This window comes from Mustelus asterias, chromosome 5 (genome assembly GCF_964213995.1).
Source record: "Mustelus asterias chromosome 5, sMusAst1.hap1.1, whole genome shotgun sequence".
NCBI classification, from domain to species: Eukaryota; Metazoa; Chordata; class Chondrichthyes; order Carcharhiniformes; family Triakidae; genus Mustelus; species Mustelus asterias.
In genome coordinates this window covers 138,136,925-138,154,646 of record NC_135805.1, presented here as the reverse complement: position 1 = coordinate 138,154,646, position 17,722 = coordinate 138,136,925, and the positions used below count along the sequence as shown (strand labels likewise).

The window sequence follows — 17,722 nt, the reverse complement described above, 5'->3', positions numbered from 1 at the left end:
ACCGCATTTTCTGCTTTCATACCTGGGGGACTTTCACAGTAACTTCATTGCAGTGTTAATGTAAGCCTTACTTGTGACTAATAAATAAACTTTTAATTTTTCTTTCCACAGCTGTCCATTACAATGATTATATAATCTAAATGTCAGACAATAATGTCAGTGCATTGTAGGGCTTTTATCGCCATACACTTGGAAATTTCACAAATGTTCTTCTGACCTCCGGGGCTTCCCCAAGATCTATTTGGAGGTCAGAGAAACCCCCATGAAGTTTTCAGGGTCACAATAAACATCAGATATTAATATTTTTCTTGCAATATTTAGGATTTCATAGTGTTTGCTATTTGAATTAATTAGAAAAAATGCTCTTGCACCATCCAAACAATACCTTTTAAATTCACTCAAGCTATACAAAGCCATAAATCACACTTTTGAGGTAACAACTATTATACACCATCATTATCCAATGCAATGCAAAAGAGCACGTTAGATCTCTAGGTGATGCTACCAACTGAAAAGAACACCATAATACTTTGGGAAATATCTGAACATGTATGCTATCCCTTATACCATCCAAGTATGTTAAATAGGATGCAGGCACTGGACATTTTTGCTGCACCCGTCTTTCGAGAGGTAGACTTGGAGTTGCTGTATCCATCTTTGTACAAACCTAGGGATATAGAATCCAGATAATAGAGCCTAAGACATGCAGTTCTTCCGATTTCCACAATACATCAACAACCACTAGGATCACCCTAGTCACATGAGTTTTTTTGAAGGGGCAACCACGAAAGTAGATGAGGGCAGTGCAGTTGATGTTGTCTACATGCACTTTAGCAAGGCCTTTGACAAGGTATTGCATGGTAGGTTGTTGCACAAGGTTAAATCTCACAGGATCTAGGGTGAGGTATCTAAATGGATAAAAAAATTGGCTTCTTGACAGAAGCCAGAGGGTGGTTGTAGAGGGTTGTTTTTCAAACTGGAGGCCTGTGACCAGCGGTGTGCCTTAGGGAAGAGTGCTGGGTCCACTGTTATTTGTCATTTATATTAATGATTTGGATGAGAATATAGGAGGCATGGTTAGCAAGTTTACAGATGACACCAAGATTGGTGGCATAGTGGACAGTGAAGAAAGTTATCTCCGATTGCAACGGGATCTTGACCAATTGGGCCAGTGGGCTGACGAATGGCACATGGAGTTTAATTTAGACAAATGTGAGGTGATGCATTTTGGTAGGTTGAACCAGGGCAGGACTTACTCAGTTAATGGTACGGCATTGGGGAGAGTTACAGAACAAAGAGATCTAGGGTTACATGTTCATAACTCCTTGAAAGTGGAGTCACAGGTGGACAGAGTGGCAAAGAAGGCATTCAGCATTGGTCAGAACATTGAATACAGGAGTTGGGACGTCTTATTGAAGTTGTACAAGACATTGGTAAGGCCACACTTGGAACACTGTGTGCAGGTCTGGTCATCCTATTGTAGAAAGGATACTATTAAACTAGAAAGAATGCAGGAAAGATTTACTAGGATGTTACCGGTACTTGATGGTTTGAGTTATAAGGAGAGGCTGGATAGACTGGAACTTTTTTCTCTGGAACGTAGGAGGCTGAGGGGTGATCTTATAGAAGTCTGTAAAATAATGAGGGGCACAGATCAGCTAGTCAATATCATTTTCCAAAGTTAGGGGAATCTAAAACTAGAGGGCACAGATTTAAGGGAAGGGATACAAAAGTGTCCAGAGGGACAATTTCTTCACACAAAGGGTGGCGAGTGTCTGGAACAAGCTGCGAGAGGTAGCAGTAGAGACGTGTACAATTTTATCTTTTAAAAAGCATTTAGACAGTTACATGGGTAAGATGTGTATAGAGGGATATGGGCCAAATGCGGGCAATTGGGATTAGCTTCGGGGTTTGAGAAAAAAAGGGCGGCATGGACAAGTTGGGCCGAAGGGCCTGTTTCCATGCTGTAAACCTCTGACTCTTCTTTTGGGTAAAAACTGAGTAAACATACCTCAAATAGATCTGTGCAGGAGGTGACTCCAAGGCAAGTTGGTAATTTCAGTCACTGGTCAAAGTGCACTGCACCCCTTTACTACTCATATCTAAAGCAGTTTTTCAAAGTCACATGTGATGCAGTAGGCATAGGCATTAGCTAAACAATTGAATGCAGAATCCAGCTTAGCACCCCCAAAAACTCATTTATCCATATAACTCTCATTACCAACTTCAACAATCCATATGCAGATGCCCTGTGGATCAGAAATCAAATCAAATGTCCGTTTTTGACTTTAAGAGTCTCCCAGGTTTGTTGGATAGCACCAAACTCAACCATGGCATCAGCCAATTGAAAAATAATGTGTTATTTCTTGTCCTTTTTGGGTAAACACAATCCAGTGCTGCTGCTCACTGCAAATTATAACACAATACAATTTTGCAGCAACTCTCGACAGGATTCAGGAACTGCTTCAGTGGTCTTTTCCTTTCACTTAACAGTCCAGATTCTCCCTGCTGTTACAACACCTTGCTGTGTTAGTGGGCAAGTGACTAACAAGCTTTAGTTATGGTTTATAAGGAAATCATTGGCCACGTTATCTGCTGCCTACTCTATCCTGGTGGCAATCACAACAACCCAGTCTCAGGTTTGTGTCAGTAACATCTAACCTGTGACTGAGTATCTTGACCCAATCACACATTCTCCAGAGATCAATGTTTTATTCCGGCACCGGCAATTTTCCTCAAGAAAGCCAAGGGCTGAGTCCATGGCTGTTTGCCCAATAATGTTGAACAATACAGTGCAATTGTAAACATTGGAGGAGGCAAACTAAAAGCTAATTGCTGTGTTGCTCTGATTAACACCGACACGTAATTGGTGAATCTTAGGAAGGAAGGAGAGAGCAAAGCACTCCTGCCAAATGATTTTGAAGCTGTAGCACTAACACATTCAATCAACCATAAGGAGAACCAGTATGCGCACAGATCTTGTGAGCCAAGGCTTTAAATCCCTGTGATCACTGTTGAAGTGTAATGCCAACATCACGGAGTTTTATTAAAAAATCCATTGCAAGAATTCCTCGGGGAGCAATTTTCAAATCTCAACTTTAGTGCATCACTCACTCCAATTTTACTTTTGCTCATCCTTTCAATCAAAGATCATTGGATGTCAAAGATCTGCAATTTCCATGATTTAAAAGGAACAAAATATGTCTCTGCAAATTTAGTAATTAAGTGATATCCAAAAAGCTAGTTTTGATGAAAGACACTTCGTCACCACGACAGAATCGTACAACAGTCCACCGATCCATTGCTTCTGTGTCGACCCTTTGAGTTAGCCAATTAGTCTCTGTACTATTCCTAGAGATTTGCAATTTTTCTTTGCAATATACATATAATTCCCTTTTGGAAGTTAATATTGAATCTATTTTCATCATAAAAAGGAACTTAAAGTCAACAAAACACAAAGAGAAAAAAAACAATTTTAAAAGTTTACTTTCTAATCATGCCAAAGTAGCTGTGTCCAAGAATCTGTACCAGCAGGGTCTCCATTTAAAAAATTCAAAACAACCAAGTAATGCTTTCTACTTCCAATTTCTGGTGCTTACAATTTTAGACAGAACCATGAGCAGTTTTGGTTGTTCTGCATGAAACTAACCTACAAGGGGCCCATGATAACCACAGTTCAGTACATTTTGCAAATTCTGGTGCTAGTCATCCTATGCTGTTTCAGGTAAGATCACAGCATTGCGATTGAAGGATTTTTCAGAAACTGAAATTACAGCACATCCAGCTGACAGTGGTGATGGTTTACCCAGTATAAGTTCCACTAATTTTCAATAGTCTTTATCTGGGAATGCTTAATGATAGCAACTGGCTCAGTAAGCATACAAATGATATCTACTATCATAATAAATAATTCCAAGTACCTCCAAAAAATGTCTTAAAAGTGCACTTACTGTAGCTGCGGTACAATTCCTGAACTCTCAGAAGCAGGGGTAGCAGGTGTTACGGGTGTCATGGGAGTCATTGGTGAGGGGTAATGCGACGTGATGCCTGGTAAAGAAGTTGTAGTCATTGTCTGTGAATGAAACAGCTGTGGTGGCTGGCTGGAAGTAACCTGCGTTGCTAATTGAGATGTTGTGGATTGCTGAGCTGCCTGCTGCTGTTGCCTCTGCTGCTCTTCCAACAGAGAGATGCTATTGGAGCTTTGAATGGGCTGTGGAGTCAGGCCAGTGCCATACGGCATCATGGGACTGAACATGGGCACTCCTGGCGTCATGGCACCCTGGAAGGAAGAGAAAAAATAATTGGAAATCATACTTACATTGTATACTTCCAAATATTAAAATTTAAATCTCCATAGTCTCATCACTTCCTACCTCTCTAAACTCCTCCAGTGCTACATTTCATCACTCCACCATTGGCAGCTGCACCTTTAGGTGTAAAGGCTGGAATTCCCTCCCTAAACCTCTATGCCTCTCAGTTTCAAATACATTCCTTAAAACCTACCTCTTTGACCAAATTTTTGATCATATCTCATGTTGCTAGGTGTCAAATTTTATTTGATATAAATGAAAGGTACTGCTGTAGTAAAATGCATAAAATTTAGCACGGCAATACTGGAGTTAGATGAAGATTACAGTAGGACTGAACACCAAGAACCAGCAGAAAAGACGAGGGTCTCAAAGCAAAGCCATTTTGAGTTCAATTCCTTAATCTGGCAAAAAGGTAAGCTCATATATACAGATAGCAGATGCACTTAAATGCTATGACGGATTGAGACATTGATAGGAATGGAATTCCTCAAAATTATAGTGAAATTTCTGGACATTCATTAATTTTAAAAAAAGAATGTGACTCAAGTCAATATTCTAGTCAAAGTAGTCAAAATTGTGCAATGTAATCTCCAAAGCATTCATGAAGTCTCTGAGAATCCAAGGTTAAAAAAACAGAATTAGACTTACCCAGTCAAACCATAGGAACAGGAGGCAGCCATTTAGCCCTGTTCCATCATTCAATTCAATTATGTCTGAATGTACCTTAACTATCACCTACCCTGATTCTATAACCCTTTGCCTAACAAAAACTCAAACTAGGGTCTTGGTTGTGACCAATTATAGTCCACTGTTGTTTATAGTTAAATAATAAGATGACAGCTCTGTTTAATACCACTGCATCAGTTATGCTCAAACAACTCGGGCAGCATGGTGGCACAGTGGCTACCATTGCTGCCTCACAGCTCCAGGGACCTGGGTTCGAATTCCGGCTTGGGTCACTACCTGTGTGGAGCTTGCACGTTTTTCTGTGTCTGTGTGGGTTTCCTCCGGGTGTTACACTACCTGTGTGGAGCTTGCACGTTTTTCTGTGTGTGTGTGTGGGTTTCCTCCGGGTGTTACAGTTTCTTCCCACAGTCCAAAGATGTGCAGGTTAGGTGGATTAGCCATGCTCGATTGCCCCTCAGTGTGCCAATATGTGTAGGGGAATTAGCAGGGTAAATACAAGGAGTTATGGAATAGGGTAAGATGCTTTGTCAGAGTCGGTGCAGACTCTATGGGCCGAATAGCCTCCTTCTGCACTGTAGAATTGTATGTATGTAACTCTTGCTAATTTGACTCTGACAAAAGACTGATGAAACCATTTAAATGAAAGAGTCATGGATTCAATTACCATTGCAAATTACTTTCCATGTCTGTTCTGCATGTTATCTGCTGAAACCCTCATCCAAGCCTTTGTGGCCTCTAGGCTTGACTATTCCAACACATGCCTGCTGGTCTCCATTAGGATGAAAATACAATGTTATGGGGAGAGCGCAGAAATAATTCACTTTTGGATTCTTCTAGAAAAGATCTACCACAGACAAAATTAATTCAACAGCTTCCTCACACTGCAAATTCTACAGTTCCAGAGAATGCAGTGCTATTCGTTCTTAAAATCATAGCATAACCTAAGGAGAGGTTGATGGATCAAAGGTCTTCACCTGCCAAAATTACCATGTTACTTCACAAAATGAACAAATGCACTTGGTACAAGTCAAGTACTAATTTGATGAAGAATTCTATTATGAGTCTGAATACGTTTACCCCAGATAAAGGCACGGGTAAATGGAAGGTTTGGTATCCTTTGGTTTTGACATTATCCAGCACAAATACAACTTAACATTTCAAAGGAACTCTTCTTTCCCATGATCCTCAAAGCAAAATCTAGACAATAACTTTCCCTCTGAAGTGGTAAAATGCATCATAGAATCCCGACAATGCAGGAGGCAATTCAGCCCATCGAGCCTGCACCGACAACAATTCCACCCAGGCCCTATCCCCATAACCTCATGTATTTACACTGCTAGTCCCTCTAACACGAAGGGGTAATTTAGCATGGCCAATCAACCTAACCCACACATCTCTGGATTGTGGGAGGAAACCCATGCAGACACAGGGGAGAATGTGCAAACTCCACACAGACAGTGACCCGAGGCTGAGATTGAACCCAGATCCCTGAAGCTGTGGGAAGCTGTGCATCTCTTTTAAGGTACCAACTTAATAAATGAACTCAAATTAACTTAGGGACAAATTAAAAGGGGCAGCTCCCCAAAAGGAGGGGGAACAGCCTAAATAAAAAACAAAGTCAAAAGGAAACTTAAAACATTAAATCATAAAATGATTATTGGGGTTTATAATACACCTTTTTTTCTCAGGCACAAATAAAATGTTGAGTTAAATGTGCTGAATGGTATCATGTGCAACAGTCAATCCTCTACCTTCAATACAGTGGACAATTCTAACTCTGCTTCATTCATCATCATGTCACCTTCTCCTTGTTCCATTCCTACTCATTTCAATCAATGGTTTCTCCTGGTCAACTCTTGTATATTCTAAAGCTCCATCCTTGATCTGTTGCTACTTGTTATAAATAGGTTGCCTCCCATGGACATCAATCAGCCTTCATAAATACACCAGTTAAGCGGGAGGCATGGTGGCACAGTGGTTAGCATTGCTGCCTCACAGAGCCAAGGACCCGAGTTCAATTCCTGGCTTGGGTCACTGTCTGTGCGGAGTCTGCATGGGTTTCCTCTGGGTGCTCCAGCTTCCTCCCACAGTCTGAAAGACGTGCTGATTAGGTGCATTGGCCATGCCAAATCCTCCCTCAGTGTACCCGAACAGGCACCGGAGTGTGACGACTTGGGGATTTTCCACAGTAACTTCATTGCAGTGTTAATGTAAGCCTATTTGTAACTAATAAACTTTAACTTTACTTTAAAACTCAACCCAAAGCGTCGTATGGATTTGAAATGCTAACCCTGTTTCTCTCATCGCAAATGCTGACAGACCCAAGCTTTTCTGGTGCTTTTTTGTAATTTAAGGCTCAAACTCCATCTTATTGCCACAGTATACTGTTACACCAGCAAATCCAAAGCATCACGTTAGAAGGGAGAAATTTCTGAGAGGAGCCAATCCACTAACCATTGCTTAATTACAGTACCCAATAACATGCAATTTAGGTACATGACCCAATCCAGAGGTGAGATTTAAACCTACAGGCAATGTAATAACATACAATGTCAACAACATTTTCACACTTAATATCTTGCATGCTCTACCCACTGGTCTTACACAAAGTAATTGGGTACCTTATCACCAGCATCTTACCCCAAATAACCAGCATCCCTGTCCTTGCAATGCTCCAAAGTGTTTGTCCTCATCCTTAAATTCATCCACTGTGGTCCTACAATTTCCACCAGGCTTACATTACAAATGCACCACCCACTTCTGACTCTAATCTACCATATATGCACTCCTACTCCTGTTCACCAGTGACAGCCCCTTCCGTCACACTCCTAAATATCACTGCCACATCGTTTCAGCGTCAAATTTCCTTAAAGTTATTGCAGACACCTCCCCTCAACTTCTTGGGGTGTCACTTGCTACAAACTTTGTAGTGCAGGAGAGGTGTCAGCAAGTTGCAGTGAACTTACTGTTGGCGATGATAACCCTTGTGCATAGGGAGGCAAGCCATTGTTTGACTGATCCATGGCTTGAGCGTGTTGTTGAGACCCACAGGATGGAAATGATCAGCTTTCTTGGTCACCTCAAAAATCAAGACTTAATTCGAAAGCAATTTCGGCAGTAGTTCATCACTGCGCTCTTCAATCAACCAGCATCTGCACATCAAAAGAGTTACACTAAGGATTCAGAATCTGAGAATGGAATGGAAATTGAGGGTTAGTCTCCCACCATGCCCCCCCACTCCTCGTTCCCATCCCCCACCCTCCCACTCCTTGCCCCCGACCCCCACTCCTCGTCCCCATCTCCCACCCCCACTGCTCCTCGTCCCCGCCCCCGCCCCCCCCACTGCTCCTCGTCCCCCGCCCCCCCCCCACTGCTCCTCGTCCCCCGCCCCCCCCACTGCTCCTCGTCCCCCGCCCCCCTCACTGCTCCTCGTCCCCGTCTCCCGCCCCCCCACTGCTCCTCATCCCCGAATTCCCACACCCCACTCCTCATCCCAGTCTCCCACCCCAACCCCCCCACTCCTTGTCCCCGTCTCCCACCCCAACCCCCCCACTCCTCGTCCCCGTCTCACACCCCAACCCCCCCACTCCTCGTCCCCGTCTCCCACCCCAACCCCCCCACTCCTCGTCCCCGTCTCGCACCCCAACCCCGCCACTCCTCTTCCCCCTCTCCCACCCACCCCTCCACTCCCACCCACCCCTCCACTCCCACCCAACCTCCCACTCCTCGTCCCCCCCACTGCTCCTCGTCCCCGTCTCCCACCCCCCCCACTGCTCCTCGTCCCCGTCTCCCCACCCCCCCCACTGCTCCTCGTCCCCGTCTCCCCCACCCCCCCCACACTGCTCCTCGTCTCCCCCACCCCCCCCACACTGCTCCTCGTCCCCCACCCCCCCCACACTGCTCCTCGTCCCCCACCCCCCCCACACTGCTCCTCGTCCCCCACCCCCCCCACACTGCTCCTCGTCCCCCACCCCCCCACACTGCTCCTCGTCCCCCACCCCCCCCACACTGCTCCTCGTCCCCCACCCCCCCACACTGCTCCTCGTCCCCCACCCCCCCCACACTGCTCCTCGTCCCCCACCCCCCCCACACTGCTCCTCGTCCCCCACCCCCCCCACACTGCTCCTCGTCCCCCACCCCCCCCACACTGCTCCTCGTCCCCCACCCCCCCCACACTGCTCCTCGTCCCCCACCCCCCCCACACTGCTCCTCGTCCCCCACCCCCCCACACTACTCCTCGTCCCCCACCCCCCCCACACTGCTCCTCGTCCCCCACCCCCCCCACACTGCTCCTCGTCCCCCACCCCCCCCACACTGCTCCTCGTCCCCCACCCCCCCCACACTGCTCCTCGTCCCCCACCCCCCCCACACTGCTCCTCGTCCCCCAACCCCCCCACACTGCTCCTCGTCCCCCAACCCCCCCACACTGCTCCTCGTCCCCCACCCTGCTCCTCGTCCCCCACCCCCCCACACTGCTCCTCGTCCCCCACCCCCCCCACACTGCTCCTCGTCCCCCACCCCCCCCACACTGCTCCTCGTCCCCCACCCCCCCACACTGCTCCTCGTCCCCCACCCCCCCCACACTGCTCCTCGTCCCCCACCCCCCCACACTGCTCCTCGTCCGCCACCCCCCCCCACACTGCTCCTCGTCCCCCACCCCACCCCCCACTGCTCCTCGTCCCCGTCTCCCACCCCAACCCCAAGGAGGGTGGGTGGGAGATGGAGGACGAGGAATGGTGGGGGTGGGTGGGAGACAGGGGACAAGGAGTGGGGGGGATGGGCGGGAGACGGGGGAAGAGGAATGGTGGGGGTGGGTGGGAGATGGGGGAAAAGGAGTTGGGGGGGGTGGGGAGGAGACAGGGGACGAGGAGTGGGGGGGGGAGACAGGGGACGAGGAGTGGGGGGGGAGACAGGGGACGAGGAGTGGGGGGGGAGACAGGGGACGAGGAGTGGGGGGGGAGACAGGGGACGAGGAGTGGGGGGGGAGACAGGGGACGAGGAGTGGGGGGAGACACAGGGGACAAGGAGTGGGGGGGAAACAGGGGACGAGGAGTGGGGGGGTGTGGGGGAGGGGGACGAGGAGTGGGGGGGGAGGGGGACGAGGAGTGGGGGGGGGAGGGGGACGAGGAGTGGGGGGGGAGGGGGACGAGGAGTGGGGGGGGAGGGGGACGAGGAGTGGGGGGGGAGGGGGACGAGGAGTGGGGGGGAGGGGGACGAGGAGTGGGGGGGGAGGGGGACGAGGAGTGGGGGGGGAGGGGGACGAGGAGTGGGGGGGGAGGGGGACGAGGAGTGGGGGGGAGGGGGACGAGGAGTGGGGGGGGAGGGGGACGAGGAGTGGGGGGGGAGGGGGACGAGGAGTGGGGGGGGAGGGGGACGAGGAGTGGGGGGGAGGGGGACGAGGAGTGGGGGGGGAGGGGGACGAGGAGTGGGGGGGGAGGGGGACGAGGAGTGGGGGGGGGAGGGGGACGAGGAGTGGGGGGGGAGGGGGACGAGGAGTGGGGGGGGAGGGGGACGAGGAGTGGGGGGGGAGGGGGACGAGGAGTGGGGGGGGAGGGGGACGAGGAGTGGGGGGGAGGGGGACGAGGAGTGGGGGGGGAGGGGGACGAGGAGTGGGGGGGGAGGGGGACGAGGAGTGGGGGGGGAGGGGGACGAGGAGTGGGGGGGGAGGGGGACGAGGAGTGGGGGCGGAGGGGGACGAGGAGTGGGGGCGGAGGGGGACGAGGAGTGGGGGCGGAGGGGGACGAGGAGTGGGGGGGGAGGGGGACGAGGAGTGGGGGGGGAGGGGGACGAGGAGTGGGGGGGGAGGGGGACGAGGAGTGGGGGGGGAGGGGGACGAGGAGTGGGGGGGGAGGGGGACGAGGAGTGGGGGGGGAGGGGGACGAGGAGTGGGGGGGGATGGGGGACGAGGAGTGGGGGGGGAGGGGGACGAGGAGTGGGGGGGGAGGGGGACGAGGAGTGGGGGGGGAGGGGGACGAGGAGTGGGGGGGGAGGGGGACGAGGAGTGGGGGGGGAGGGGGACGAGGAGTGGGGGGGAGGGGGACGAGGAGTGGGGGGGGAGGGGGACGAGGAGTGGGGGGGAGGGGGACGAGGAGTGGGGGGGGAGGGGGACGAGGAGTGGGGGGGAGGGGGACGAGGAGTGGGGGGGGAGGGGGACGAGGAGTGGGGGGGGAGGGGGACGAGGAGTGGGGGGGGAGGGGGACGAGGAGTGGGGGGGGAGGGGGACGAGGAGTGGGGGGGGGAGGGGGACGAGGAGTGGGGGGGGAGGGGGACGAGGAGTGGGGGGGGAGGGGGACGAGGAGTGGGGGGGGAGGGGGACGAGGAGTGGGGGGGGAGGGGGACGAGGAGTGGGGGGGGAGGGGGACGAGGAGTGGGGGGGGAGGGGGACGAGGAGTGGGGGGGGAGGGGGACGAGGAGTGGGGGGGGAGGGGGACGAGGAGTGGGGGGGGAGGGGGACGAGGAGTGGGGGGGGAGGGGGACGAGGAGTGGGGGGGGAGGGGGACGAGGAGTGGGGGGGAGGGGGACGAGGAGTGGGGGGGGAGGGGGACGAGGAGTGGGGGGGAGGGGGACGAGGAGTGGGGGGGGAGGGGGACGAGGAGTGGGGGGGGAGGGGGACGAGGAGTGGGGGGGAGGGGGACGAGGAGTGGGGGGGGAGGGGGACGAGGAGTGGGGGGGGAGGGGGACGAGGAGTGGGGGGGGAGGGGGACGAGGAGTGGGGGGGGAGGGGGACGAGGAGTGGGGGGGGAGGGGGACGAGGAGTGGGGGGGGAGGGGGACGAGGAGTGGGGGGGAGGGGGACGAGGAGTGGGGGGGAGGGGGACGAGGAGTGGGGGGGGAGGGGGACGAGGAGTGGGGGGGGAGGGGGACGAGGAGTGGGGGGGGAGGGGGACGAGGAGTGGGGGGGGAGGGGGACGAGGAGTGGGGGGGGAGGGGGACGAGGAGTGGGGGGGGAGGGGGACGAGGAGTGGGGGGGGAGGGGGACGAGGAGTGGGGGGGGAGGGGGACGAGGAGTGGGGGGGGAGGGGGACGAGGAGTGGGGGGGGAGGGGGACGAGGAGTGGGGGGGGAGGGGGACGAGGAGTGGGGGGGGAGGGGGACGAGGAGTGGGGGGGAGGGGGACGAGGAGTGGGGGGGGAGGGGGACGAGGAGTGGGGGGGGAGGGGGACGAGGAGTGGGGGGGGAGGGGGACGAGGAGTGGGGGGGGAGGGGGACGAGGAGTGGGGGGGGAGGGGGACGAGGAGTGGGGGGGGAGGGGGACGAGGAGTGGGGGGGGAGGGGGACGAGGAGTGGGGGGGGAGGGGGACGAGGAGTGGGGGGGAGGGGGACGAGGAGTGGGGGGGGAGGGGGACGAGGAGTGGGGGGGGAGGGGGACGAGGAGTGGGGGGGGAGGGGGACGAGGAGTGGGGGGGGAGGGGGACGAGGAGTGGGGGGGGAGGGGGACGAGGAGTGGGGGGGGAGGGGGACGAGGAGTGGGGGGGGAGGGGGACGAGGAGTGGGGGGGGAGGGGGACGAGGAGTGGGGGGGGAGGGGGACGAGGAGTGGGGGGGGAGGGGGACGAGGAGTGGGGGGGGAGGGGGACGAGGAGTGGGGGGGGAGGGGGACGAGGAGTGGGGGGGGAGGGGGACGAGGAGTGGGGGGGGAGGGGGACGAGGAGTGGGGGGGGAGGGGGACGAGGAGTGGGGGGGGAGGGGGACGAGGAGTGGGGGGGGAGGGGGGCGAGGAGTGGGGGGGGAGGGGGGCGAGGAGTGGGGGGGGAGGGGGGCGAGGAGTGGGGGGGGAGGGGGGCGAGGAGTGGGGGGGGAGGGGGGCGAGGAGTGGGGGGGGAGGGGGGCGAGGAGTGGGGGGGGAGGGGGGCGAGGAGTGGGGGGGGAGGGGGGCGAGGAGTGGGGGGGAGGGGGGCGAGGAGTGGGGGGGGAGGGGGGCGAGGAGTGGGGGGGAGGGGGGCGAGGAGTGGGGGGGGAGGGGGGCGAGGAGTGGGGGGGGAGGGGGGCGAGGAGTGGGGGGGGGAGGGGGCGAGGAGTGGGGGGGGAGGGGGGCGAGGAGTGGGGGGGGGGGGGGCGAGGAGTGGGGGGGGGAGGGGGCGAGGAGTGGGGGGGGGGGAGGGGGCGAGGAGTGGGGGGGGGAGGGGGCGAGGAGTGGGGGGGGGAGGGGGCGAGGAGTGGGGGGGGGAGGGGGCGAGGAGTGGGGGGGGGAGGGGGCGAGGAGTGGGGGGGGGAGGGGGCGAGGAGTGGGGGGGGGAGGGGGCGAGGAGTGGGGGGGGGGAGGGCGAGGAGTGGGGGGGGAGGGGGCGAGGAGTGGGGGGGGGAGGGGGCGAGGAGTGGGGGGGGGAGGGGGCGAGGAGTGGGGGGGGGAGGGGGCGAGGAGTGGGGGGGGGAGGGGGCGAGGAGTGGGGGGGGAGGGGGCGAGGAGTGGGGGGGGGAGGGGGCGAGGAGTGGGGGGGGGAGGGGGCGAGGAGTGGGGGGGGGAGGGGGCGAGGAGTGGGGGGGGGAGGGGGCGAGGAGTGGGGGGGGGAGGGGGCGAGGAGTGGGGGGGGAGGGGGCGAGGAGTGGGGGGGGGAGGGGGCGAGGAGTGGGGGGGGGAGGGGGCGAGGAGTGGGGGGGGAGGGGGCGAGGAGTGGGGGGGGGAGGGGGCGAGGAGTGGGGGGGGAGGGGGCGAGGAGTGGGGGGGGAGGGGGCGAGGAGTGGGGGGGGAGGGGGCGAGGAGTGGAGGGGGCGAGGAGTGGGGGGGGGAGGGGGCGAGGAGTGGGGGGGGAGGGGGACGAGGAGTGGGGGGGGAGGGGGACGAGGAGTGGGGGGGGAGGGGGACGAGGAGTGGGGGGGGAGGGGGACGAGGAGTGGGGGGGGAGGGGGACGAGGAGTGGGGGGGGGAGGGGGACGAGGAGTGGGGGGGAGGGGGACGAGGAGTGGGGGGGGGAGGGGGACGAGGAGTGGGGGGGGGAGGGGGACGAGGAGTGGGGGGGGAGGGGGACGAGGAGTGGGGGGGGGAGGGGGACGAGGAGTGGGGGGGGGAGGGGGACGAGGAGTGGGGGGGGGAGGGGGACGAGGAGTGGGGGGGGGAGGGGGACGAGGAGTGGGGGGGGGAGGGGGACGAGGAGTGGGGGGGGGAGGGGGACGAGGAGTGGGGGGGGGAGGGGGACGAGGAGTGGGGGGGGGAGGGGGACGAGGAGTGGGGGGGGGAGGGGGACGAGGAGTGGGGGGGGGGAGGGGGACGAGGAGTGGGGGGGGGAGGGGGACGAGGAGTGGGGGGGGGAGGGGGACGAGGAGTGGGGGGGGGAGGGGGACGAGGAGTGGGGGGGGGAGGGGGACGAGGAGTGGGGGGGGGGAGGGGGACGAGGAGTGGGGGGGGGGAGGGGGACGAGGAGTGGGGGGGGGGAGGGGGACGAGGAGTGGGGGGGGGAGGGGGACGAGGAGTGGGGGGGGGAGGGGGACGAGGAGTGGGGGGGGGAGGGGGACGAGGAGTGGGGGGGGGAGGGGGACGAGGAGTGGGGGGGGGAGGGGGACGAGGAGTGGGGGGGGGAGGGGGACGAGGAGTGGGGGGGGGAGGGGGACGAGGAGTGGGGGGGAGGGGGACGAGGAGTGGGGGGGGGAGGGGGACGAGGAGTGGGGGGGGGAGGGGGACGAGGAGTCGGGGGGGAGACGGGGGACGAGGAGTGGGGGGGTGTGTGGGTGGGGAAGGGGGACGAGGAGTGAGGGGGTGTGGGAGAAGAGAAAGGAATATCTGGGACATTATTTTTCTGGAGAACACCATCAGCGCCGGGCCCGGGCTCCTCCTGACCCCTCACAGATGAGCTCAGCCCCGGGATGTGCAGCAGCGAGTGAGCCGGGCCTGATCTGGGCCGGTGGCAGTGGCTGCAGCTGCCCTCCGAATCTGGAAGCTATGCAGCTGGGTATAATCCCGCCCAGCGGTTCCCTCCCCCCTCCATGCCCACCTCCCTGCCCGCACAGTGTCCACTCACCAGTGGTGGGGTGAAGTCAAGAGAGGACGGGACTGTGGGGCCGAGCGGCCCTCCTGCTGCTCGCGCGCTGCGCTCCTTCTCCCGACAACCTGCCCGAACGCGCGCGCGCCCTTGTGCTGGGGGAAAGGAGCGCGCGCTGGCCATTCCCAGCCGCCACCGCGCGGGGGGCGGGGCCCACGTGACCCGGGCTCCCGCTCACGCGGCAGCGGCCGTTGGGCGCTCGAGCTGTGAGCTGGTGTTTATCTCCCACCCACCCCCCCCCTCCTCCGGACCCTGCCTCCGGCCAACCGCCGCCTCACAAGCCTGGCACGGACCGAGGGGCAGAAGATCCTTCAACTGGACCGCGATTTGGGCGAAAACAGAGTGCAAAACAACAAAGCCAAGCTTAAAAAGTTTAGTTTATTTATTAGTGTCATAAATAGGCTTACATGCACACTACAATGAAGTTACTGTGACAATTCCCTAGTCGCCACACTCCAGCGCCTGTTTGGGTACACTGAGGGAGAATTTAGCACGGCCAATGCACCTAACCAGCACGTCTTTCAGCCTGTGGGAGGAAATGGGAGCACCCGGAGGAAACCCACGCAGACATGGGGAGAACGTGCAGACTCTGCACAGACAGTGACCCAAGCCAGGAATTGAACTGGTTTTTTTTCAGCATTTTCAATTTTTTAATTTCAAATTTCCAACATTCACAGTATTTTGTTTTCATTGCTGGAGGCGGCAGCAGATGTACCTAAAAGATCGTGCCAGTCTGATGAAATCCTGACCTAAGAACATAAGTAATAGGAGCAGGAGTCGGCCATCTAGCCCCCCCGAGCCTGCCCCGCCATTCAATAAGATCATGGCTGATCTGAAGTGGATCAGTTCCACTTACCTGCCTGATCCCTATAACCCCTAATTCCCTTACCGATCAGGAATCCATCTATCCGTGATTTAAACATATTCAACGAGGTAGCCTCCAGCACTTCAGTGGGCAGAGAATTCCAGAGATTCACCACCCTCTGAGAGAAGAAGTTCCTCCTCAACTCTGTCCTAAACTGACCCCCCTTTATTTTGAGGCTGTGCCCTCTAGTTCTAGCTTCCTTTCTAAGTGGAAAGAATCTCTCCACCTCTACCCTATCCAGCCCCTCCATTATCTTATCGGTCTCTATAAGATCCCCCCTCAGCCTTCTAAATTCCAATGAGTACAAACCCAATCTGTTCAGTCTCTCCTCATAATCAACACCTCTCATTTCTGGTATCAACCTGGTGAACCTTCTCTGCACTCCCTCCAAGGCCAATATATCCTTCCGCAAATAAGGGGACCAATACTGCACACAGTATTCCAGCTGCGGCCTCACCAATGCCCTGTACAGATGCAGCAAGACATCTCTGCTTTTATATTCTATCCCCCTTGCGATATAGGCCAACATCCCATTTGCCTTCTTGATCACCTGTTGCACCTGCAGACTAGGCTTTTGCGTTTCATGCACAACCTTGCGTCTCATGACCTGACTGAAGTGCGCCTGAACCAAAGGGAGATTGCCTTAAAAAGCTCAGTCGCCAGACCTGATGGAATGCAGAGTCAAAGGACCTACCCCGATCACAAATGGCTGAACAAAATTTCAAAGAGAAGGAAAACGCTGAAGGGCAGAAAAAAACACACTATGCAGAGGAAAAGTCAAATCTGATCCAATGTAGAGTCAGAGAACCTAGCCAAATTGGAAGGGTGAGCAAATTTCTGTAAAATAGGTTGATCTACCTTTAAAAGTCTCAGAGCATTAATCAGGCACAGCATACTGAGTGTTTAACCAGTGCAGCTGATAGAATGCTGTAGCTATTACAAAGTCAGCAGCCTAACGCATGGTGGCTGGGCGCGAATGGATGAAGAAAGAAAAACAGCAGCCAGAGCTGCAAATGAGCTGTTTGGCCCAAATGACTTGTTTTGAAGACTTAATGAAGAGTCGACTGGTTTGAAGAGTCAGGCCCTCGATCATTATGGGAGCCTGTCGAGGCCTGATAGACCAGGGAAGGAGCATTGACAGGATGGTTACAGTACCACCACCTTGGAAGAGCGAAAGTAAAACTTGTACTCCCCTCTTATGGAGAATAGCTATGGATGATAAATTAAAACTACCAGACCGATTTAAGCTAATGCAAAGGTCAAACTAGGTGCAAAATTGGGCATCGTGGAGAAGTTTTGTAGATTGCATAAGTACATTGGGATTAGGGAGGAAATCAGAGGAAGTCTGAGTTAATATAATTTTATATGTCTTTGATGAACTTACTGATGAAATAATCCTAATACAAGGCATTGATAAATCCTCAACCAGCTTTGATGAGATATTAAAAGCTTTTGAAAGTATTTTAATTTTTAAGTTGCAGAGTATGCAGACTTAAAAAGGATAGAACAACCCCAATAAAGCAACAAAATGGTAAAGACGATACAAAACCAAACCACATGATGGTCACGGATCATGTCAGTGCAATGAAATGCACGAGCTGAAGAGGAAAGAGGAGCTTAAAAGTAGATTTTTTTTAAAAAGGCTGTCGCATTATTCAAATTGCAACATCAGGTGGCAGCGCTAAGCCATCTGGTTCCGATAGAAGGTAAAGTTGTAGAGCTTTCCAAGCTTCGAGCAGATAATGAAACCACAACTAGCATGATTACAGAACTGAAACAAGCCAAGGCTTTGCTGGAGACTGACCTGGCTAACTGTGAAACTAAGTTGAAGGACAGGGACAAAGCTCTGCTGCAAGCAGAGAAAAAGGACAGAAATAACATTGGAAAAT

General features: G+C 55.6%; 1 protein-coding gene across 2 annotated transcripts in view; it reads right to left on the bottom strand.

Annotated features, from left to right (window-relative positions):
• The window catches only part of tbp (TATA box binding protein), a 30,198-nt gene extending 15,133 nt beyond the window's left edge, over positions 1-15,065 (bottom strand). The window contains exons 1-3 of one of the 2 annotated variants that reach the window (XM_078213364.1): positions 14,948-15,065; positions 7,964-8,149; positions 3,951-4,279 (exon numbers count right to left, since the gene is read on the bottom strand). In XM_078213364.1, coding sequence (XP_078069490.1) covers positions 3,951-4,279; positions 7,964-8,020 — 386 coding nt within the window. In that variant the 5' untranslated portion in view covers positions 8,021-8,149; positions 14,948-15,065. Of the gene's footprint in view, positions 1-3,950; positions 4,280-7,963; positions 8,186-14,947 lie in introns of both variants that reach the window. The other variant, XM_078213365.1, reaches the window with a different exon arrangement.
• Positions 15,066-17,722: the final 2,657 nt, after the last annotated feature.